This window comes from Struthio camelus, chromosome 37 (assembly GCF_040807025.1).
Source record: "Struthio camelus isolate bStrCam1 chromosome 37, bStrCam1.hap1, whole genome shotgun sequence".
NCBI classification, from domain to species: domain Eukaryota; kingdom Metazoa; phylum Chordata; class Aves; order Struthioniformes; family Struthionidae; genus Struthio; species Struthio camelus.
Window position 1 is genome coordinate 506,472 of NC_090978.1, and position 24,085 is coordinate 530,556.

Genomic DNA, 24,085 nt, shown 5'->3' on the forward strand with positions numbered 1-24,085 from the left:
CCCGGTCACCCCCCATATCAGTCCTTGGGACTCCCCAACTAGCTCCCACCACCCTGGCAGGGTCCCCCTACCCCCCTAGAACTGCTGTTGCCATGGAGACGGGCCCTGGGGAACCCCCCTGCGACACCATCACCATGGAAACAGGCCTTCCTCCGTGCCCTGTGCTGTCGCAGTGACCGGTTGTTCCGTTGCCATGGAGATGTGCCTGTCCCCCGCGGGAGGAGGGGGCGCTAGCCTGTTGCTATGGTGATAGGAATCCAGCCCCCCTGTCACCTCCCCGGTTGCCGTGGAGACAGCCGCAGGCCTCCCCCATACACCACACCACCCCGTTGCCACGGTAACCATGCTGCAACGCCCCCCCCTCCGGTTGCCATGGAGACCTCCCCAACCCCCTAGTTGCTGTGGAGACAACCTCAGGCCTCCTGGCCCCATAGTACACCACCCTTGTGGCCATGGAGACGCCCCCTCCCCCATAACCGTTGCCATGGAGACGGCCCACCATCACCGCGGCGGTGTCGCTCACAGCCGGCTGCCATGGCAACCACCCCAGCCCCTCCCCCCCTCCCACACTTTCTCCCCGTCGCCGGGGCAACCGGCCGGTCCCGCCTCTTTCCCCGCCCCCGGAAGCCCCTCCTCCGCGTTGCCGCCCCGCCCCGCCCTCCGTTGCCATGGCGGCCGGCCCCGCCCTTCCCGGAAGCGCCTGCGCGGCGGCGGCGCATGCGCAGCGCGGCCGGGCCCGGCTCGGCTCGGCACCTGCCCAGGGCGAAGCGGCGAGCGGCAGGGGGGCGGGGGGGGAGGACGGGGAGGGGGGGGGGCGGCCGGACCGGCAACCGGAACCGGAACCGGCGCCATGGTGAGCGGCGGCGGCGGCGGCGGCGGCGGCGGCGCGGGGGGGGGGGGCGGTGAACGGGCCGGGCCCCGGGGAGGGGGAGGGGGGGGAGAGTCACGTGCACCGCGAGGGTCACGTGGGCGGCGGCGTCACGTGGCCTCGGCAGGGCGGGCCACGTGCTCCCCGGTGGGGGGGGGGCGGGGGTGTCGTCCCCCGCTGTCCTCCCCCCGCCCCGCCCTGCCGTGACCCCTGACCCCGGGGGCGTGTCCCCGTGCTGACCCCTGACCCCCCCCCCAAACCCTAGGGCTGACCCCCGCGACCTGTCCCCACCCTGCGCCCCCTCCCCTGTCCCCCCATGGCCTGTCCCCCTCCCCTGTCCCCCCGTCCCCACCCTGTGCCCCCCTCCCCTGTCCCCCGTCCCCACCGTGACCCCCCTCCCCTGTCCCCCCATGGCCTGTCCCCCTCCCCTGTCCCCCCGTCCCCACCCTGTGCCCCCCTCCCCTGTCCCCCGTCCCCACCGTGACCCCCCTCCCCTGTCCCCCCATGGCCTGTCCCCCTCCCCTGTCCCCCCGTCCCCACCCTGACCCCCCTCCCCTGTCCCCCCGTCCCCACCCTGCGCCCCCTCCCTTGTCCCCCCATGGCCTGTCCCCCCCCCATCCCCACCCTGACCCCCCTCCCCTGTCCCCCCGTCCCCACCCTGCGCCCCCTCCCCTGTCCCCCCATGGCCTGTCCCCCTCCCCTGTCCCCCCGTCCCCACCCTGACCCCCCCTCCCCTGTCCCCCGTCCCCACTGTGACCCCCCTCCCCTGTCCCCCCATGGCCTGTCCCCCTCCCCTGTCCCCCCGTCCCCACCCTGCGCCCCCTCCCCTGTCCCCCCGTCCCCACCCTGACCCCCCCCTCCCCTGTCCCCCCGTCCCCACCCTGACCCCCCCCTCCCCTGTCCCCCCATGGCCTGTCCCCACCCTGCGCCCCCTCCCCTGTCCCCCCATGGCCTGTCCCCCTCCCCTGTCCCCCCGTCCCCACCCTGACCCCCCCTCCCCTGTCCCCCCATGGCCTGTCCCCCTCCCCCGTCCCCCCGTCCCCACCCTGCGCCCCCTCCCCTGTCCCCCCGTCCCCACCCTGACCCCCCTCCCCTGTCCCCCCATGGCCTGTCCCCCCCCCATCCCCACCCTGACCCCCCTCCCCTGTCCCCCCATGGCCTGTCCCCTCCCCTGTCCCCACGTCCCACCCTGACCCCCCTCCCCTGTCCCCACGTCCCCCCCGACCCCCCTCCCTGTCCCCATGTCCCACCCTGACCCCCATGCCCTGTCCCCCTCCCCGTCCCCACGTCCCACCCTGACCCCCCTGCCCTCTCCCTGTGTCCCCTCACTGACCCCTGTCTCCCCATGCCCTGTCCCCATGTCCCCACACTAGCCCCATGCCCTGTCCCTGTGTCCCACACTGACCCCCGGGCCCTGTCTCCCTGTGTCCTGTCCCCATGTCCCCACACTAACCCCTGTGCTCTGTCCCTATGTCCCCACACTGATTCCCAGCCGCTGTCCCCCCTGTGTCTTGTCCCCATGTCCCCCTGCTGACCCAGTGCCCTGTCCGTGTGTCATCCCCACGTGCTCTGTCCCCTGTCCCCATGTCCCTTGCAGGCCCCCGTCCCCACTCTGACCCCCTTGCCCTGTCCCCTGCTGACCCCCATGCCCTGTCCCCGTGTCCCCACACTGCCCCCCATGCCCTATCCCCTCCGCCACATCCCTCTGCCTCATGCCAGCCCCAGTGCGCCGTCCCCGTGTCCCCTGCTGTCCCCCACGCCCCGTCCCCCTGCGCATCCCGTGCCCGTCCCCCCCCCGCCGCTGTCCCCGTCCCGGCCACCACCCTACGCCTGTCCCCACGCTGCCCCCCACGCCCTGTGCCCTCCTGCCGCATCCCTCTGCCTCGCGCCAGCCCCGTCCCCCGCTGTCCCCGTCCCCGCGCTGACCCTCTGCCTGTCCCCAGATGCGGTTCATGCTGCTGTTCAGCCGCCAGGGCAAGCTGCGCCTGCAGAAGTGGTACCTGGCCACGGCCGACAAGGACAAGAAGAAGATGGTGCGGGAGCTCATGCAGGTCGTGCTGGCTCGCAAGCCCAAGATGTGCAGCTTCCTCGAGTGGAGGGACCTCAAGGTCGTCTACAAGAGGTGACCGTCCCCTCCCCGCCGCCCCCAGCCGCCCCGCCGCACGCCCGGGCGGCGGGCGACCGTGCTCCGTCGGGTGGCCGAGATGAGCCCCGGGCGCGTCTCCCCCGCGGCTGGGTGGGACTTTTGGGGGGTTGGGGGCGGGGGGGTTCGAGGACGTGTCCTCCTTTCCCTGCTGGGTTTTGGACCCCGGGTGGTGGGGTTTTGGGGAAAGGGCGGGGGGGGGGGGGTCCTGCCTTGTCCTTGTCCCTCTCCAGCCCCGTTTTGTCCCCCCACCCCACCCCGCCAGGTACGCCAGTCTCTACTTCTGCTGCGCCATCGAGGGGCAGGACAACGAGCTCATCACGCTGGAGCTGATTCACCGTTATGTGGAGCTGCTGGACAAGTATTTCGGCAGCGTGAGTAACCCAGCGGGAGCCGGGATGGGGTTGGGGGTGGCCCCAGGGCTCTGCTGCAGGTCCCGGAGCCACCCCAGGCCCGTGCTGTGGGTGCTGGGCCACCCCGGAGCCACCCGAGGGCTGAACTGGACGTGGTGGACCACCCCAGAGCCACCTCGGGGCTGTGCCAGGAGCTCTGGGGCCACCCCGGGGCTATGCTGGGCCACCCTAGAGCCATCCCACAGCTAAACTGTGGGTGCTGGGCCACCCCACAGCCGCCTTGGGGCTGTTATGGGTGCTGGGCCACCCCAGAGCCACCCCACAGGTAAGCTGTGGGTACTGAACCACTACAGAGCCACCCTGGGGCTATGCTATGGGTGCTGGGCCACCCCAGAGCCACCCTGGGGCTATGTCACAGATGCTGGGCCACCCCACAGCTAAACTGTGGGTGCTGGGCCACCCCAGAGCCTCCTTGGGACTAAGTTATAGGTGCTGGGCCACCTCCAGGCCACCCCAGGGACACCTTGGGGTTACCTCATGGCTGCTGGACCACCCCAGGGCCACGTTGTGGGTGCTCAACCACCCTAAGACCACCTTGAGGCTATGTTATGGGTGCTGGGCCACCTCCAGGCCACCCCAGAGCCACCTTGGGGCTTTGTTATGGGTGCTGGGCCACCTCTGGGCCACGCCAGAGCCACCTTGGAGCTGTGTTATGGGTGCTGGGCCATCTCCAGGCCACCCCTGAGCCACCTTGGGGCTATGTTATGGGTGCTGGGCCACCTCTAGGCCATGCCAGAGCCACCTTGGGGCTGTGTTATGGGTGCTGGGCCACCTCTGGGCCACGCCAGAGCCACATTGGGGCTACCTCATAGCTGCTGGACCACCCCAGGGCCCCGCTGTGGGTGCTCAACCACCCTAAGACCACCGCAGAGCTACCTTGGGGCTATGCCATAGGTGCTGGGCCCCGTTGGAACCTCCCAGGACCGTATCGGGGGCCCTCGGCCACCCCAGGGCCACCCACCAAGGCCGTGCCACGGGCAGCGGGCCACCTCGGGGCGCATTAACGCAGCTAATCCCTCCGGCCATTAACTCGGTTGCCTTAATCCCACCGGGAGCCGCTTAGCGAGGCCGCTAATGGGGATTATCCGGCTCAAGCGCAGGCGGCGGAGGGAGGGGGAAAGTGTGAGCGCCAGGACGCCTGGGTCCGCAGCCTGGCGGGGGTCCAGGGCTGGCTCCCGGGCCGACTTATGCCCGCCTCGTCCCCGGGGCAGGTGTGCGAGCTCGACATCATCTTCAACTTTGAGAAGGCCTATTTCATCCTGGACGAGTTCGTCATGGGGGGAGAGATCCAGGACACGTCCAAAAAGAGCGTGCTCAAGGCCATTGAGCAGGCGGACCTGCTGCAGGAGGTGAGAGACCCCCTCCCCCCCCCCACCAGGGCCCCCCAAAGACCCCTGATCCTCTCCACAAACACCCCGTGGACCCCCAACACCTCCTAGGTCCCCCTGCGGACTCCCTACACCCCTACAAACACCCGCTGGGGCCCCGACACCCCTAAGGTTCTTGCACGGATCTCTGCTGACCCCCTACACCCTCTCGGCTTTCCAGCAGATCCTCAACCTCTCCCAGGCTCCCTTATGGACCCTCTATAGCCCCATAAACACCCTGTGGGCCTCCAATACCCCCTCGGTTCCCCTGTGGACTCCCTACACCCCTACAAACACCCCATGGGAGCCCTCAGGCTCCTCTGTGGATCTCCACTGACCCGCTACACCCTCTTGGCTCTCCAGCAGACCTTCAACCTCTCGCAGGCTCCCCCGTGGACTCCCTACACCCCTACAAACACCTCGTGGGCCCCCAATGCCCTCTAGGGTGCTCCATGGACTCCCTACACCCCTACAAACACCCCGTGGGGCCCCCAATACCCCCTAGGGTCCTCCATGGACTCCCTACACCCCTACAAACACCCCGTGGGGCCCCCAATCCCCCCTAGGGTCCTCCATGAACTCCCTACAGCCCTACAAACACCCCGTGGGGCCCCCAATACCCCCTAGGGTGCTCCATGGACTCCCTACAGCCCTACAAACACCCCGTGGGGCCCCCAATACCCCCTAGGGTGCTCCATGGACTCCCTACACCCCTACAAACACCCCGTGGGGCTCCCAATACCCCCTAGAGTCCCCCATGGACTCCCTACACCCCTACAAACACCCCGTGGGACCTCGACACCCCTCAGGCTCCTCCGTGGATGAGCCCTTATACCCCCCCCGGCTCTCTAGGGGACCCCCCCAGGCTCCTGTGTGGACCCCCTATAGCCCCTCTATGCACCCCAGGCTCTCCTTCATGTCTCCTATGGGTCCCCTACAACCTACGGCTCCCCTGTAGCCCTCTGCACCCCTGTACCTCCCGTGGACCCCCTACCCCCCCCACAGCCCCCCCCCGAGGCCCCTTACACCCCACCGTGAGCTCTTGGGACACCCCCAGGCCCCCTATGTACCCCCTACAGCCCCACCTAGACCCCGCACCCCCCACAAACACCCTTTCAGACCCCTTTTGCCCCCCGCCACTGTCCCGCAGCCCCCCCAGCTCCCTTCCCCCCCCCCCCACCAAGACCCTTTTTGGACCCCTTCTGCCCTTCCCAACCCCCCCGTGCTCTGACCTACACCCCAATCTTCCCCCCACCCCAGACTTCCCTTCCCGGGCCCCGGCAGACCCCCAGCTCCCCCCTTGGCGGCCCCCCCACGCCCCCGGGTGTGCTGCAGTGGGTCGGGGTGGTGGTGGGGGGGGGACACTGCAGGTGCTGGCTCATGGCTGGGGCTGTGGTGCAGGGAAATGAGTCACCGGCTCTGCAGAGCTCTGCGCCCCCCCCCCCCGGCGTGTGGGCGACTGGCCTCGGTCTCCCCCCCCCCCAAAACCCTGCTCCCTCCCTCCCCTGTAACACTGACGGGAGTCAAGGCCCCCCCCCCCCAACAAACCACCCACCCACCCTGGGCCACCCCATAGCCGGGGGACGCTGCGCCGGGCCCCCCCCCACCGTTGTCCCCCCCACCCACCACCCTTCAACACCCTAAACCCCCCCCATCACCCTTCAACACCCTAAAGGTGGGGGCGACACCCGCGCTCGTGTCCCCAAGCCCTTGGTGGGGGGGGGGGGGGGGGGGCGTCCCTAATGCGGCCACCCCCTCGGCCCCCGGTTTCGGGAGGGGGCATTCCCACCCCACCCCGAACCCAGCTCTGACCCCCCCCCACCTCATCCCGGCAGGAGGACGAGTCACCCCGCAGCGTGTTGGAGGAAATGGGGTTGGCGTAACCCCCCCCCCAGCGCCGGTGGAGCAGAGAGGGAGCTGGGGACCCCCCACACACACCAAAATGTCACCAGGGCGGGGGGGACACACGCGTCTCTGCTCCCCTCCGCCTGTACGGGGGCCACCGCGGGACCAACTGCACCCTGGAGCCGACAACGGGGTGGGGACGGACCCCCCCCCAAAACTGTAAATATATATATATATGCACACACACACACAGCACTAGGGGAGCTGGTGGGGAGGGGGGGGCTCTGTGTCCCTCCGTCCCCTCTCTCGGGGGTCACGGTGGCTGGAGGGGGGGGTCCCTTATTTTGGGGGATTGCGGCTAGCATGGGTCCCCGCGTCCCGTGTCACGAGGGAGGTGGCTGGGGGACGTCCCAGCGTCCCCCGTTTCGGGGGTCACCCCAACCTCCCCCCATCTCACTCGCATCGTCCTCAGCCCCCTGTTGAGGGGGGGGGCATGGGGACCCCCTGTTTTGGGGGTGCACCCTGTGCACGTGTTCCCTCCCCCCCCCCCCAGCCCTGGGACCATCCCCCTCTTTGGAATAAAGTGTGCGGAGACTCGTCCTGCGCCTGGTGCTTGTTGGGGGGTGGAGGGGACAGGGGGGACCCTCCGTCCCTGCGTCGGGGGGGGGGACAGGACACCCCCCTCCTCCGGGATTGCCAGGACTCCTGGGTCCCCTCTGAGCTCCCAGTTATCGGGCTCCGGGGATGAGGTGAGATGAGCCGGGGCACCCTGAAGCCTCCCACCCTGGTGTACCAGGACGCCTGGGTCCATCCCCCCGCCGCTCTGTCCCAGGACCCCCCCCCCAGGTGGAGGGGGACGGTGGGGGGGGGGATCCTGGGGCTCCGCAAAGAACGAGAGTAACTCGTACTAAAATAGTCGCTTTTATTCGTTAGCAAAAGTAGTGATTCCGGGGCTATTTACACCAGGCCCAAGGAGGGGGGGGGGTTCTCGATACTGGGGGTGGGGGGCACACGCATGGCCAGGGCCGGGGCGGGGGGGAGACTGGGACCGCTGGGAGAACTGGGGCGATCGAGGAGGGAGCAAAGTGGACGGGACGTTTGGGAGGACGGAGCGGGGGAAATGGGGGAGACTTGAAGGTGGGGGGGGGAACCACACGAGCAAGGGGGACCCAGGATGGGGGGGGGGGGGGATCCGAGCAGGCAGGGCTGGAGGGCCGGTCCCGGGGTGGGGGGGTGAGGACGACGTCACGGGTAACCCCGGGAGGGCACGGAGAGGACCCGCTCCAGGTAGTTCTGCAGCTCCTCGTCCTCCAGCGGCGGCGGCGGGCGGCGAGGCGGCGGCAGGAAAGTCCGCGCCGAGATGTGGTTGGAGACGACGGGCGCCGGTCCGGGCCGCGCCGGGGCTGGCAACACCGCGTTCCAGTCGGACCCGGGCCGAGCGCGGGGTCTGGACCTCGGCGGCGGCGGCGGCGGCGGCTTGAAGCGACGGGGCGACGGGCCCGGCGCCGCGTCCTTCTTGCGCTTCTGCTCCACGTCGTGGATGATGTCCACCACGTCGTCGGCGGGCAGGTGCAGCTTGCTGGACAGCTCGATGAGCTGATCGATGGTGCCGGGATCCAGGTCCTCGGCGTCGTCGGCCTCCGACGTGCCGTCGGCGCCCTCCGCTTCGCCGTCGGAGCCCTCCGGCCCTTCCTCGCCGCCGTCCAGCGGGATGTCGTTGCTCTCCAGCGAGACGTCGTCGGGCTCGGCCTCCTCGGAGCGCTTGTCCTCGGCCACGGCGGCGGCGGGACCGCGGAGCAGGTAGCGGAGCAGCAGGTCGGAGGCCAGGTCGGCCAAGCGTTCCTCCTCGGCCGCGGCTTTGCGGGCCGCTTCGGCTTGCCGCCGGCTCTCCGCCAGCTCCTCGTAGCGTCGTTCCAGCAGCTGGTGCTCCAGGCTCTGCTGCTGCCGCAGCTGCCGGGAGCTCGGCCAACCCCGACCGCGTTCCCGATCCCGTTCTCGGTCCCGTTTGGCTTCGGCTCGAAGCCGTCCCAGCTCCTCCAGGTCCTTCAACACCTCGTTGTGAGCCGCCGGGGCCGCTCGCTTGGTCAGGCCGTTGTGCGCCGGCTCTAGCGCCGGCTCCCCCGGGGGCGGCGGGGGAAAGGGACTGGGACCCGCCGGGCCGAGCCCCCGCTCCCGTTCGCGGTCGGCTTCGGCCGGGGGCCGCGGCGAGGTCTGCGGGCGGCTCTGCGCCAGGAGGCTGATGGAGAGGAGGAGCGCGGCGCTGCGCAGCGGGCGCTGCGGGGCCAGCATGGCGCCTGCGGGAGGGAGCGGGGAGAGACACCCCTGTGAGGACCCACCCCCCCCACCCACCACCACCCTCCTGTTAGGGTCGCACCCAAGGGACACCCTTCTGGGACCCCCCCCCTTTGCACCCCTGCCCCACACCTTGGGATTTCCACCCCCCCTCCGGACCCCCACACTTATGCAGTGACCACGTGTGTTTTCCCACCCCCCCCTCCAAGACCCCCATGCATCCCCCTGCCCCACACTACAGGTCCCCCTCAGACCCCCCCATGTTCCCCCGCATAGGGATCCTTCAGCACCCATCCCGGGGCGGAGGGGGGGGGGAGGCAGCTCCTCACCTGGGCACGGGTGGCCCCCAGGTACCAGGCAGGGCTGTGCAGGGTTTGGGGGGGGGGGGGACACGCACATACTTCACCGTTGCACACGCCCACGCGTGTACACCCCGTGCACGCGCACCCGGGTGCAGCGCGAGGGCCGTGCCGGAGGAGCTCCCGCCCGTGCGTGTGCGCGCACATATGTGCGTGCACCTGCGTGCACGTACGCGCACGCGCCGGCGCGCACACCCCACGCACGCCTTAGCGCGAGCGGAGACACGCACAGCCCAGGCACGGGGTGCAGCGAGCACGCACGCGCGCGCGCGCGCGCACACACACACACCCCGCAGATACCACACCCCAGAGAGAGCCAAGACCCTGGCACAAGCAGACACGCACACACACGGCACGCACCACCCAAAGGAGCCCACTTATGCATGCACGCCCCACGCACACCCACGGGAGGGAGCAGACACAGGCGCGCCCACACCCCGGAGGAGAACACGGACACCCACACCCGTGCACAAAGCACACCCCGGCGGAGCACGCCCACACCCTGGGCACACGCACTGCAGGGGACACCGCGCGCGCACACACGCGCGTACACACACACACACACACACTCCCGCACCTTGGGGGGGGAGGAATAGGCACACACAACCCCTGCCCACCACACCACTGCAGCCCCCCCCTCCGCCCCTGCAGGGTCCCCCGCCCTGTCCCCGGGGTCCCCCTGAGCCCCTCCGTGCCCCCCCGGGTACCCCTCGAAGCCCCCATGGAGGGGGGGGACACACAATTAGGGGGGAGATCCTCCCAGCTTGCCCCCTCCCCCCGGTAACTCATTCCCGGACCCCTCCCCATCTGCATACGGCATCGCCCCCCTCCCCTCTTTACGCCACAGAGTGGGAGTAGGGGGTGTCAAGGGGTATTTACCGGCTCCGGGGGGGTCTCTACGGCTCTGGGGTGTCTCCCTACCCCCGCCCGGTCTCGGCAGCTCCTGCTGTTGCCGAGTCTGATGTCGGTTGCCGGTGCCGGTTCCTGGTGTTGCTTGTCGGTGCCGGTTGCCGGTGCCGGTTGCGGTGCCGGTTGCCGGTGCCGGTGTCTCGCCGTTCAGCACCCTGGACAGCGGCGGGCGCCGGCTTATATACACGCGGGCGGGCCCACGTGGGGGGTCTCCATTGACGTCAATGGCCCATTCATAAAATCCGGCCGGGATCGGGGAGGGGAGGGGGTGCGTGGCGCGCATGCGCAGGCCCCCCTTCTCCCCGGGAGCGGCCCTGGCATGAATGAACGCGGGGGGATGAATGGGGCGAGCGGCGAGCCGGAGTCTGGAGGGGGGGGTGGGGAGCGAGGTGGGGGGGGGGGGCGCTCCGCGCCTTGATGAATGAATGGAAGAGGGGGATGAATGGGAGAGGCGGGGCAGGGGCAAGGGCAGGGGCACGGGCACCCGGGCCCTCACATACACTACACGCACGTATCCCTTACACACACGCGCACACACACACACGCACACACCCTTTCCTCGCACCCCCCCCCCCTTGCACACATCGCCCCACGCCCACTCCCAGACCCTTGCAAGGACACACATGGCTCTTGCAAGGACACACGCTACAGTCTGCTGCAAACACACCTTCCTTTGCACAGCCTTTCACACACACACGCACATACACAGCCACACACACCCTTCTGGAGCTGGCTGCCTCCCAGGATGTGAGCAAACTGCACATCTGGGGGCATGGAGGTGGGGGCACACAGGATTTTGGGGGGGGCTGTGTGTGTGTGTGTGTGTGTGTGTGTGTGTGTGTGTGTGTGTGTGCACTGCGTGCACCGGTGTTTTGGTTGGGGGGGGGGTGTACACGGTGTGCGTGGGCATGCACGCACCCCCATGCCCAGCGCTGCAGGGCGAGGTGACTCAACAATGCAGGGGTGTGAGCATGTGTGTGTGTGTGAGTGTTGGGGGTGTGAACATGTCTGTTGGGGGGGGGAAGCACCATAAATAGCGCCGACCTCCCCCCCCCCTCCAAATGACCCCCCGCCCCAGGCATACTGGATTGGGGGGGTGGGGGAATGAGTCACTAATTGCCGCAGCCGATTCCTCCGTGCCCCCTCCCTCCTCTGGCGGGATGTATGGGGACAAGGACACTGTATGAGGGCTGCATAGGGGCTGGGAGGGGGGGCTGTCTAGGGACAAGAGGGCTGTGTAAGGATGAGAGGGCTGTAAGTAGGCGAGGGAGGCTGTAGAGGGGCAAGGGGGCTGTGTGGGAGTTGGAGGGATGTGCTGCGGGTGTATAGGGATAAGGGAGGCTGTATAGGGGATGGGGGGGACCATGTAGGTTGGAGGGGGCTGTATGCAACCTGTCTAGGGACAACAGGAGTGTATGGGGCGAGGGGGTGCAGAGGGGTATGGGGTATAAGGGTTGGGAGGGCTGAATGAGGGATGGGAGGGAGGGCTGTATGGGGCCAAGGAGGACTATATGGGGCTTTTTGAATGGGGAGGGGGCTATAGGGGCAAGTACTGGGGCTTCAGGGGTTACATAGGGGCTGCTTAGGGACAAGGAGGGGGTCTCATGTGCGATGCATAAGCCCAAGGAGGGGTTAATGGGGCAAAAGGGTTGGGGGGGCCTATATGGCCGGGGGGGGGGCTCTATGGGGGCCAGGGGAGGCTGTATGGCTATATAGGACTAGGGAGAAAGAGGGGAATGCAGACATCTCCCAGGGGTGAGGGTCGCTGTATAGGGGCTAGGGGAGTTGTGTAGGGCCTGGAGGTCTGTATAGGCCCAAAGGGTGCAGGGCTTTTGGGGTGGGCTATATAGAGCCAGGAGAGGGGCTCTATAGGTTTGGGAGGGGGGCTGTGGATGCCGGGGTGGGGGGGATGCAGACCTACTGGGGATGCTGAAGGGGAGGTGCGTAGGGGCTATGGGGGCTGTATAGGGGGCTGCAGGGCTGTACAGGTGCTGGGGTGGTTGTATAGGGGCTGGTAGGGCTCTATAGGTGCTGGGGGGGTTGTATAGGGGCTGGTAGTGGGCTGTATAGGTGCCGGGGGGGTCTGGACAGGCCTCCCTCCCCCTCCCCGTCTCCCGTGGATGATTCACCCTGCGGCAGCGGCGCCCCCCCTCCCCCCCCAGGAGGTGCGTGGGGGGGAGGGGCGGCGGTGACATCACCCCAGGATCACGTGGGAGGGGGGGGTCTCCTACCGCAGAGGCAGGATTAACCCCCCCTCCCCACCCCTGTCCTTGGGGCTGGGGGGGGTGTGACTCTGTCCGTGCCCCTCCTTCCCCCGGATGCCTGGGTCCCCCAGCCGGGAGTTTTGGGGGTGGGAGAGTCTGCGGCTTCCCCCCTCCCCTTCCCCTATGCCTGGATCCCTGAAGCATTGGGGGGGGGGCGATCCCAGCCACCTCAATGTGACCGACCCCCCCCTCCCAATCCCGACCCACCCCAGGGTGCTGGTGGGGGGGAGGGGTGTGCCGTGCCTGGCTGTGCATATGTGTGTGTGTGCACACGCGTGTGCAAGGCCAGGGGTGATCCTGTGCAAAGGGGGGGGGGGGACACGTGCAAAGAGAGAGGCAAAAGCAGGGCTTTATTTGGGGCTTTTATTGGGGGGGGGGGTGTCCATCATCCCCATGCCGGTTGCTACGGCAGTGATTGCTAGGGTGCCAGCTTCCCCGTGCCGGTTGCTATGGCAGCGGTTGCTAGGGTGCCAGCATCCCCATCCCCACTGCCATGGGGACAGCATCTCCATCTGTTGCTACGGCAGCGGTTGCTGCACTACTGCATCCCCATGGCTGTTGCTATGACAGCGGTTGCTAGGGGACCGGCATCTCCAGACCCTGTTGCTGTGGCAGCCGTTGCTAGGAGACCAGCATCACAGCTTGGGTGCTCCCTCCAGCTCCAGTCCTTGCAGAGCTGGGAGGGGACCCAGGTATCCAGGCATCCCCCCCCCACACCCCGCTCTGCCCCTGTTTCCCGCCCTCCCCCCCCAAGCCCGGGCACGTCATCGCTGCCCCTCCCCAACCCCACGGCACCCTTCTCCCACGCACATGCACAGGCCGGGGTGCAACGGTGCAACCCCCCCCCCCCGCCCCGGCACATTGCACACGCACCGTGTACCACACCGTGCAACACCGCGCGGAGTGCCTGCACCATGCAACAGTCGCTCCCCGCTGTGCAAGAGGGTGCACACCGTGCAATGCACCCACCGCACAACGCTCACACCCTGCCATACAACAGGGTGCACACGGTGCAACACACCTGCCGTGCAACAGTCGCGCCCCGCCAGGCCCCGAACCGCCTGCACTGCGCCTTGCAGGCCGATGCACCCGACTCGCCTTGCACGAGGCCTCGCTTCGCGCCCTGCATGCCCTGCGCTGCGCCCACCCCTGCCCTGCCAAGTGTGCAGCCCCGTGGTACCCCTCCCTGCCTTGCACGGCCCCCTCCTTCCATTGCACCCCGCATTGCACGCACTGCCATGGCATCCACACCCCCGCCGTGCATTGTACCCCCCCCGCATTGTATATACACACCCCCACTTTGCATTGCACAGCCCCATTGCACACACAACCCCCCCCGCATTGTATACACACCCCCCACTTTGCATTGCACAGCCCCATTGCACACACAACCCCCCCCGCATTGTATACACATACACCCACTTTGCATTGCACAGCCCCATTGCACACACAACCCCCCCCGCATTGTATACACACACCCCCACTTTGCATTGCACAGCCCCATTGCACACACAACCCCCCCCGCATTGTATACACACACACCCACTTTGCATTGCACAGCCCCATTGCACACACAACCCCCCCCGCATTGTATACACACACCCCCACTTTGTATTGCACAGCCCCATTGCACACACAACCCCCCCCGCATTGTATACACACGCCCCCACTTTGCATTGCACAGCCCCATTGCACACACAACCCCCCCCCCGCGCATTGCACCCCCTCCCGCCATGCATTGCACTCTCCCCCTCTCCGTGCGTTGGTTGCACACAACCCCCCCCCCCGCGCATTGCACACCCCCCCCCCGCATTGCACGCACATCCCCACCTTGCATTGCACAGGCCCATTGCACACTCCTCCCCCGCATTGCACACCCCCCCCGCATTGCCCCCCCCGCCGTGCATTGCACAGCCCCATTGCACACCCCCGTTGCACAGTCCCCCTCTTGCAACCCCCCCCCTCGCCGTGCATTGCATAGCCCCATTGCACCCCCACATTGCACCACCACCCCCCCCCCGCCGCCGCCGTCCCTTCAGGCCCGGGGAGGGGAGGGGGGAGCCGAGGAGGGGGGCGCGGCGCGCATGCGCGGCCCGGCGGGGCAGGCATGCGGGGCGGCGCGCGCGGGCCCCGCCAGCCGGCGCCGTGGCTTAGTTGGTTAAAGCGCCTGTCTAGTAAACAGGAGATCCTGGGTTCGAATCCCAGCGGTGCCTTTTACGCCGCCGGGGCCGGAGGGGGGGGGGCAAATGAGGGAGGTGCAAGCTGTGCACGGTGTTGAGGGGGGGGTCCCCGGGGGGGGGGTCATACACGGTAGGGAAAACGGGGTGCATAGTGTGTGGGGGGGTGTAACTTCTGCTTGGTTTTGGGGGGCTCCGGGTGCAAGGGGGGGATGCAAGTGCTGCATGGTTTTGGGGGGGGGCCCTTTGGGAGCAAGGGGGGGGGCACAAATTCTGCATGGTGTTGGGAGGGGCTCCCGGTGAAAAGTGGGGGGGGGCACAAATTCTACATGGTTTTGGGGGGGCTCCAGGTGCAAAGAGGGGGGGTGCAACCTCTGCATGGTTTTGGGGGGCTCCAGGTACAAAGGGGAGGCACAAATTCTGCATGGTTTTGGGGGGCTCCAGGTGCAAAGAGGGGGGGGTGCAACCTCCGCATGGTTTTGGGGGGCTCCGGGTACAAAGGGGAGGCACAAATTCTGCATGGTGTTAGGGGGGCTCCCGGTGAAAAGTGGGGGGGGGCACAAATTCTGCATGGTTTTGGGGGGCTCCCAGTGAAAAGTGGGGGGGGGCACAAATTCTGCATGGCTTTGGGGGGCTCCAGGTGCAAAGAGGGGGGGTGCAACCTCCGCATGGTTTGGGGGGGCTCCAGGTACAAAGGAGAGGCACAAATTCTGCATGGTGTTAGGGGGGCTCCCGGTGAAAAGTGGGGGGGGGCACAAATTCTGCACGGTTTTGGGGGGGGGGGCTCCGAGTGCCAAGACGAGGGTCCTGCAAAGGTGGGGGCACAACCTCTGCCTGGTTTTGGGGGGGGGCTCCGGGTGCAAAGGAGGGGGGTCGTGCAAAAGGGGGGGCACAAATTCTGCATGGTGTTGGGGGGGCTCCAGGTGCAAAGGGGGGGTGCAAAGTGGGGGGGGTCCGTGTATGGTGTTTTTTGGGGAGGGGGTCATGCAAACCATCCCCCCCCCGCCGCTTTCTCCCTTGCCCTCATCCTGCTCCTCCACTCAGGGACGTCCTGGGTGCTTGGTGCAGAAAGGAGCCGTGGTGGGGTGCGGGTTTGGGGGGGGGGGGGACGTTTATTTTTGGGGGGGGGCGCTAGGCGATGGTGAGGTGGGTGCTGGCGGGGACCCCGCAGGCTTCCTTGTGCCGCTCGAAGAGCTGCTGCAGCTGCTGCACGTAGAGGCCGTGGTAGTGGGCCACATCCTGCTCCGAGGGCTGGGGCCGCCGCGGCACCGGGATGGGGGCTCCCACTGCGGGGGGGGGGGCTGCTGCGGCCGTGCAAAGCCCCACCACCACCAAAAAAAAAACCCTCCTGCCTGCACCCTGGGTCCCCCCCTCCTGCATGCACCCATCCCTGCACCCATGCACCCTCCCTTGCACCCCTAAATGTTGCATGCATCTGTCCCTGCACCCCTCAATGCACCCCACGTCCTGCATGCACCCACCCCTGCACCCCCTTGCACCCACAAATGCACCCCGCATCCTGCATGCACCCACTTCTGCACCCACGAACCCCTGGATGCACCCTCTTGCACTCCTGCATGCACCCTCGATCACATGCACCCCCACCCCCCCCAAACCCCATCCTCGGGCAGGCACCCACCCCCTGCACCCCCCCCTTGCACCCCTGCATGCCCCCTTTTGCATCCACCCCCCCCTGCACGCCCCCCCCACCCTCCTGCATGCACCCACGCCTGCACCCCCCCCCCTTGCACCCCTACATGCACCCTCGCTTGCATGCATTCCCCCTCCCCAAACCCCATCCTCGGGCAGGCACCCCCCCCTTTGCACCCCTGCACCCCCCCCTTGCACCACCACACGCCCCCCTGCATGCACCCCTGCATGCACCCCTGCACGCCCCCCCTGCATGCACCCATGCCTGCACCCACCTGCACGCCCCCCCCCGCATGCACCCATGCCTGCACCCCCTTGCACCCCTACATGCACCCTCGCTTGCATGCATTCCCCCCCTCCCCAAACCCCATCCTCGGGCAGGCACCCCACCTTTGCACCCCCCCTTGCACCACCACACGCCCCCCCCCTGCATGCACCCATGCCTGCACCCCCTTGCACCCCTGCACGCACCCTCGCTTGCATGCATTCCCCCTCCCCAAACCCCATCCTCGGGCAGGCACCCCCCCACCTTTGCACCCCTGCACCCCCCCTTGCACCACCACACGCCCCCCCTGCATGCACCCACGCCTGCACCCCTGCACACCCCCCCTGCATGCACCCATGCCTGCACCCGCCTGCACGCCCCCCCCCGCATGCACCCATGCCTGCACCCCCTTGCACCCCCGCATGCACCCTCGCTTGCATGCATTCCCCCTCCCCAAACCCCATCCTCGGGCAGGCACCCCCCCACCTTTGCACCCCCCCTTGCACCACCACACCCCCCCCTGCATGCACCCACGCCTGCACCCCTGCACGCCCCCCCCTGCATGCACCCATGCCTGCACCCCTGCATGCACCCTCGCTTGCATGCATTCCCCCTCCCCAAACCCCATCCTCGGGCAGGCACCCCCCTTTGCACCCCCCCTTGCACCACCACACGCCCCCCCCCTGCATGCACCCATGCCTGCACCCCCTTGCACCCCTGCACGCACCCTCGCTTGCATGCATTCCCCCTCCCCAAACCCCATCCTCGGGCAGGCACCCCCCCACCTTTGCACCCCTGCACCCCCCTTGCACCACCACACGCCCCCCCTGCATGCACCCACGCCTGCACCCCTGCACACCCCCCCTGCATGCACCCATGCCTGCACCCGCCTGCACGCCCCCCCCCGCATGCACCCATGCCTGCACCCCCTTGCACCCCCGCATGCACCCTCGCTTGCATGCATTCCCCCTCCCCAAACCCCATCCTCGGGCAGGCACCCCCCTTTGCACCCCCCCTTGCACCACCACACGCCCCCCCTGCATGCACCCATGCCTGCACCCCCGCATGCACCCTCGTTTGCATGCATTCCCCCTCCCCAAACCCCATCCTCGGGCAGGCACCCCCCCACCTTTGCACCCCTGCACCCCCCCCTTGCACCACCACACGCCCCCCTGCATGCACCCACGCCTGCACCCCTGCACGCCCCCCCCTGCATGCACCCATGCCTGCACCCCTGCATGCACCCTCGCTTGCATGCATTCCCCCTCCCCAAACCCCATCCTCGGGCAGGCACCCCCCTTTGCACCCCCCCTTGCACCACCACACGCCCCCCCCCTGCATGCACCCATGCCTGCACCCCCTTGCACCCCTGCACGCACCCTCGCTTGCATGCATTCCCCCTCCCCAAACCCCATCCTCGGGCAGGCACCCCCCCACCTTTGCACCCCTGCACCCCCCCTTGCACCACCACACGCCCCCCCTGCATGCACCCACGCCTGCACCCCTGCACACCCCCCCTGCATGCACCCATGCCTGCACCCGCCTGCACGCCCCCCCCCGCATGCACCCATGCCTGCACCCCCTTGCACCCCCGCATGCACCCTCGCTTGCATGCATTCCCCCTCCCCAAACCCCATCCTCGGGCAGGCACCCCCCTTTGCACCCCCCCTTGCACCACCACACGCCCCCCCTGCATGCACCCATGCCTGCACCCCTGCACGCACCCTCGCTTGCATGCATTCCCCCTCCCCAAACCCCATCCTCGGGCAGGCACCCCCCCCACCTTTGCACCCCCCCCCCACCCAGCTCACCCACGACGGTGAGGGGCACGGCGAAGGGCAGCACGGGCAGCCCCCCGCGGCCCGCGAAGACGCAGGGGGCGAAGCCCAGCAGGGCCTTGAGCCGCCGCTGCAGCCGCCGCAGCCGCGAGCCCTCGCCGGGCGCCGGCTGCCAGAAGGTCTCCTGCTCCCCAAAAACGTACACGGGCACCAGCGGGGCGCTGCGGGCCGGGCGATGGGTCAGCGCTGGGTTTTTTTGGGGGGGGGGGGAACCTGGCTTGCAACCCACAGGGGGTCTCACTCCCTCCCCGCCTCAAATTCTCCTGTGCATCTACCCCCCCCACTGCAACCCCCTCCCCTAAATCCTCCCCTCTATGCACCATCCCCCCCCCCAAGGGTGCCTCTTGCACCCTCAGAACCCCATGGGGAACTATTGCACCCCCAAATCCTCCATGCAACCAACCTAGGGACCACTGCACCCCCAAATCCCCCATGCCCCCACCCCAGGGACCCCCTAACCCCCCAAACCCCCCATGCACCCACCCCAGGGACCCCTGCACTCCCTCCAACCCCCCCATGCATCCACCCCAGGAGACCATTGCACCCCCAAACCCCCCACGCACCCAATCTAGGGACCCCCGCACCCCCCAAACCCCCCATGCACCCACCCCAGGAGACCAATGCACCTCCAAACCCCGCATGCACCCACCCCAGGGACCCCCGCACCCCCAACCCCCCTCACCATTGCATCCCTAAACCCCCCACGCACCCAATCTAGGGACCACTGCATCCCCAAACCCCCCATGCACCCAATCCAGGAGACCAGTGCACCCACAAACCCCCCATGCACCCACCCCAGGAGACCAATGCACCCCCAAACCCCCCATGCACCCACCCCAGGGACCCCCGTGCCCCCGCAAACTCCCTGCCCCCGGCCAGGCATCCCCCCCGCGGCTGCTGACCCGTGGCGCAGCGCCAGGCGCACGAAGCCGCGCCGCTGGCGCAGGGTGACACGGTGGCGCCCGGGGGTCCCCTCCAGCGCCTCGGCTGCGCCCCCCACCATGATGACCAGGGCCTGATCCGGCTGCGTCAGCACCCGGTCGAGGCAGGCTCGGCTCACGGGGCACAGCCCTGCGGGTGCCATCAGCGGCCGGGCCGGGGGGGGGGCAATCATGGACCCCCCTACACCCCCCTGAGCTGCATTGCACCCCCCAAAGCCCCCCTGCACCCCACCAAGTCGCATTGCAGCCCCAAAAGCCCCCCTGCACCCTCCAGAGGCTCCCTGCACACCCTAGAGCTGCAATGCACCCCCAAAAAGCCTCATTGCACCCCCAGAGATGCACTGCACCCCCAAAAAGCCTCATTGCACCCTCACAGCTGCACTGCACCCCGAAAAAGCACCCCTGCACCCCCTGAGCCTCACTGCACCACAATAAAGCCCCATTGCACCCCAAGTGCCCCCTGCACCCCCAAAAGGCCCTAATGCACCCCCAAAGATGCATTGCACCCCAAAAAGCCCCTCTGCACTCCCAGAGCCACATTTCACCCCAAAAACACCCCATTGCACCCCCGGGCCCCTCCTTCACCCCCCAATAGCCCCACTGCACTGCACCCCCAATAAAGCCCCACTGCACCCCCCAGAGCCACATTGCACCCCAAAAAAGTCCCATTGCAACTCCTAGAGCCCCCTGCACCCCCAAAAGCTCCCTGCACCCTCCCTAGCCCCATTGCACCCCAATAAAGCCTCATTGGCCCCCCTAGAGCTGCATTGCACCCCAATAAAGCCCCATTGCACCCCTAGACATGCCTTGCACCTCAATACAGCCCCATTGCACCCCCAGAGATGCATAGCACCCCCAAAAAGCCCCATTGCACCCCATTGCACCCCCAAAAGCCCCACTGCACCCTCAGAGATGCATTGAACCCCAATAAAGCCCCTTTGCACCTCAATAAAGCCCCATTGCAGCCCCAGAGATGCATGGCACCCCCCAAAAGCCCCATTGCACCCCATTGCACCCCCAAAAGCCCCACTGCACCTCAATAAAGCCCCATTGCACCCCTAGAGATGCCTTGCACCCCCAAAAAGCCCTATTGCACCCCATTGCACCCCAATAAAGCCCCATTGCACCCCTAGACATGCATTGCACCCCCAAAAAGCCCCATTGCACCCCATTGCACCCCCATAGCCACATTGCACCTCCAAAAGCCACATTGCACCCCCCAGAGCCACATTGCACCCCAATAAAGCCCCATCGCACCCCCCTGAGCTGCATTGCACCACCAAAAAGCCCCATTGCACCCCCAATAAAGCCCCATTGCACCCCAGAGATGCATCGCACCCCAATAAAGCCCCATTGCACCCCTAGACATGCATTGCACCCCCAAAAAGCCCCATTGCACCCCAATAAAGCCCCCCGGCCCCCCTACCCCACCCCGTGGTGCCCCGCTCTCACCGGCAGCCAGGGCGTACTCGCGGTAGAGGGGCAGGCGGAAGAGGCCGGCCAGGGCGGCCAGGCTGGGCCGCAGCCCCGGACAGGGTCCCCCCGGTGCCCCGGGGGTCCCCCGCGCCCCCCGGCCCCCCGTGGCGAAGGCGCCGAAGACGCCGGCACAGGCGACACCATGGGGGTGGGCGGCCAGCACGTAGCTGCGCCCGGCGGGCAGCGGGGCCGTGCGCAGCACCTGCAGGGCGGGGGGGACATAGGGGGACGTGGGGGACATGGGGGACATAGGGGGGTACAGGGGGTATAGGGGGACATGGGAGATATAAGGCCATGGAAGGACATAGGGACATGGAAGGACATAGGGACATGGGGGACATAGGGACATAGGAGGATATAGGGGGACATGGAGGACATAGAGGGACGTGGGGGATATAGGGACATAGGAGGATATAGGGGGACATGGGGGACATGGGGGGGCACGGGGGATATAGGGGGACATGGGGGATATGGGGATATAGGGGGACATGGGGGATATAAGGACATGGAAGGACATAGGGACATGGGGGATGTAGGGACATGGGAGGATATAAGGGGACATGGAGGACATAGGGGGACATAGAGGATATAGGGACATGGGAGGACATAGGGAGACATGGAGAATATAGGGATATAAGGGGACATGGGAGACATAGGGACATGGGAAGACTTGGGGGAGATGGGGACATGGGAGATATAGGGACATGGGAGGATATAGGGGGACATGGAGGACATGGGAGGACATGGGAGGACTTAGGAGGACATGAGGGATATAGGGGGACATGGGGGACATAGGGACATGGGACGTCATAGGGGGATATGGGGGACATAGGGACATGGGAGGATATAGGTGGACGTGGAGGACATAGGGGACATAGAGGATACAGGGACTTGGGGGACATGGGGGATGTAGGGACATGGGGGACATAGGGGGACATGGAGGATATAGGGATATAAGGGGATATGGGGGACATAGGGACATGGGAGGACATAGGGGGACATGGGGGACATGGGAGATATAGGGACATGGGAGGACGTAGGGACATGGAGGACATAGGGGGACATGGAGGATATAGGGACATTGGGGGACTTAGGGGGACATGGGGGATATAGGGACATGGGAGGACATGGGGGACATGGGGAGGATGTAGGTGGGACATAGCGACAGGGGGATATAGGGGACATGGGGGGAGGGGACATAGGGACATGGGTCCCCGTACCGTGATGGGGAAATAGTCACAGAAATGTTCCCAAATCTTCCAGTTTCGGACCCATTCGCAGTGACGGGGACCTGCAGGGACAAGGTGGGGACACGGGTCTCGCCCAAGGTGGCCCCAGGCTCCCTGTTGCCATCATTGTCCCTACACCTGGTGGCACCTGTCCCACGAAATCGCCTGTCCCTGCATATCTCTGTGTCCCCGTGCCCATGTCCTCCAAGTCCTCACCTCTCTCATGGCCATGGTGGGTCCCTGTGTCCCCATCCTCATGTCCCCACGTCCCCACCTATCTCATGGCTGTGCCGGGTCCCATGTCCCTGTCCCTGTGTCCCCATGTCCCCACCTCTCTCAGGGCCATGGTGGGTCCCCATGTCCCTGTCCCCATGTCCTCCAAGTCCCCACCACTCTCAGGGCCATGGTGGGTCCCCATGTCCCTGTCCCCATGTCCTTGTGTCCCCATCTCTCTCATTGCCATGGGGGGGTCCTCCATCCCCATCCTCCTGTCCCCCCCCCCATCCCCATCTCTCTTGGGGCCATGGTGGGTCCCTGTGTCCCCGTCCTCATGTCCCCACCACTCTAAGGGCCATGGTGGGTCTCCATGTCCCCACGTCCCTGTGTCCTCATGTTCCCACTTCTCTCATGACCATGGTGGGTCCCCGTGTCCCCGTCCCTGTGTCCTCGTGTCCCCATCTCTCTCATGACCATGGTGGGTCCCCATGTCCCCGTCCCTGTGTCCTCGTGTCCCCACCTCTCTTAGGGCCATGGTGGGTCCCCGTGTCCCCGTCCCCATGTCTCTGTGTCCCCACCTCTCTCAGGGCCATAGTGGGTCCCCGTGTCCCTGTACCCATGTCCCCACGTCCCCATCTCTCTCATGACCGTGGTGGGTCCCCATGTCCCCGTCCCCATGTCCCCATGTTCCAGCCTCTCTCAGAGCCACGGTGGGTCCCATGTCCCCGTGTCCCCACCTCTCTCGGGGCCGTGCCAGTCCCAGAGCCACCAAGCGAAGTAGAGGACAGAGAGGAGCCAGAAGCGGGTGCGGAGCAGGTACAGGAGCAGCACGACGGAGGCCGGCCCTGGTGACCCGGACGCCTGGGTCCCCTCGGCCAGGGCTGGGCATAACCTACAACCCCCTCCTTTCCCCACCCCCCCCAGCAATGCCCCCCCACCCCCCCAAGGGTGCAAAAACCACCAAAACCCTCCAGAAAAGCAGCCCACCACCCAAATGCACTCACCGCCACCCAAGGGTGCAATTGCAGAAGCAGAAACCTGCTTCCAAGGGTGCAATTGCCCCCCCACTGCCACCCCCACCCAAGGGTGCAATTGCAGAAGCAGAAACCTGCTTCCAAGGGTGCAATTGCCCCACCGCCACCCTCACCCAAGGGTGCTCCTACCCCCACCCAAGGGTGCAATTCCCCCCCCAGCCACCCCCACCCATGGGTGCACCCACCCAAGCGTGCAATCCCCCCCCGCCATCCCCACCCAAGGGTGCTCCTACTGCCCCCCACCCAAGGGTGCAATTGCAGAAGCAGAAACCTGCTTCCAAGCAATTGCCCCCCCACCCCCACCCAAGGGTGCACCCACCCAAGGGTGCAATTGCCCCCACCACCACCCCGACCCAAGGGTGCTCACCGAGGAAGAGGAAGGTGAGCATCCACTGCAACACGCACAGCGCCTGCACCCAGCGTCTCGGGGCTCCGGCCATGGCCTGGGGGTGGGGGAGGGGGACGGGGGGGACACAAAGGGGACACGGGGGACAGCCCCCCCCCTCCACAGCACCCCGGGGTGCCCCGCACCTCCTCGCTAGCGCCACGTCCAGCTCCGGCGCCGCACTTTGCCCTCGGCGAGGGAGGTGCTCGAGGAGCCCAGGCGTCCAGGCTCGTCTCAGGCTGGGGAGGGAAGGGGGAGGGAAGCCCCCCCCCCAAATCCAGCACCCCGACTCACCCCCCTGAATGCCAACTAGTGAGTCCCTCCAGCACCCTAAATCTTCAGCACCCCCCTAAACCCCAGTGCCCAGCCAGGGTTCCCCCAATTCCCCCCCAAATACCACCTCTGAGCCCCCTC

At 67.2% G+C, this 24,085-nt stretch overlaps 3 protein-coding genes and 1 non-coding gene across 4 annotated transcripts; 2 read left to right on the top strand and 2 right to left on the bottom strand.

Annotated features, from left to right (window-relative positions):
- The first annotated feature begins 723 nt into the window (after positions 1-723).
- Positions 724-7,235, top strand: AP1S1 (adaptor related protein complex 1 subunit sigma 1). The gene is made up of 5 exons (XM_068924030.1): positions 724-853; positions 2,812-2,990; positions 3,277-3,385; positions 4,636-4,773; positions 6,627-7,235. The coding sequence occupies exons 1-5, from the start codon at positions 851-853 to the stop codon at positions 6,672-6,674; spliced, it is 477 nt and encodes a 158-aa protein (XP_068780131.1). The 5' UTR covers positions 724-850; the 3' UTR covers positions 6,675-7,235.
- A 305-nt stretch (positions 7,236-7,540) lies between these two features.
- Positions 7,541-10,542, bottom strand: VGF (VGF nerve growth factor inducible). The gene is made up of 2 exons (XM_068924028.1): positions 10,167-10,542; positions 7,541-8,930 (listed from the first exon to the last, which is right to left on the bottom strand). Exons 1-2 carry the CDS (start codon positions 10,477-10,479, stop codon positions 7,882-7,884), a joined length of 1,362 nt encoding a protein of 453 aa, XP_068780129.1. The 5' UTR covers positions 10,480-10,542; the 3' UTR covers positions 7,541-7,881.
- Positions 10,543-14,599: 4,057 nt separating this feature from the next.
- On the top strand, positions 14,600-14,673 carry TRNAT-AGU (transfer RNA threonine (anticodon AGU)). Its single transcript has one exon. It is a non-coding gene; the product is annotated as a tRNA-Thr (tRNA).
- Positions 14,674-15,732: 1,059 nt separating this feature from the next.
- LOC138063894 (2-acylglycerol O-acyltransferase 3-like) lies at positions 15,733-23,857 on the bottom strand. Its single transcript, XM_068924012.1, has 7 exons — positions 23,654-23,857; positions 22,990-23,097; positions 22,028-22,098; positions 20,784-21,009; positions 19,293-19,461; positions 18,364-18,551; positions 15,733-15,923 (listed from the first exon to the last, which is right to left on the bottom strand). Exons 1-7 carry the CDS (start codon positions 23,724-23,726, stop codon positions 15,769-15,771), a joined length of 990 nt encoding a protein of 329 aa, XP_068780113.1. The 5' UTR covers positions 23,727-23,857; the 3' UTR covers positions 15,733-15,768.
- Positions 23,858-24,085: the final 228 nt, after the last annotated feature.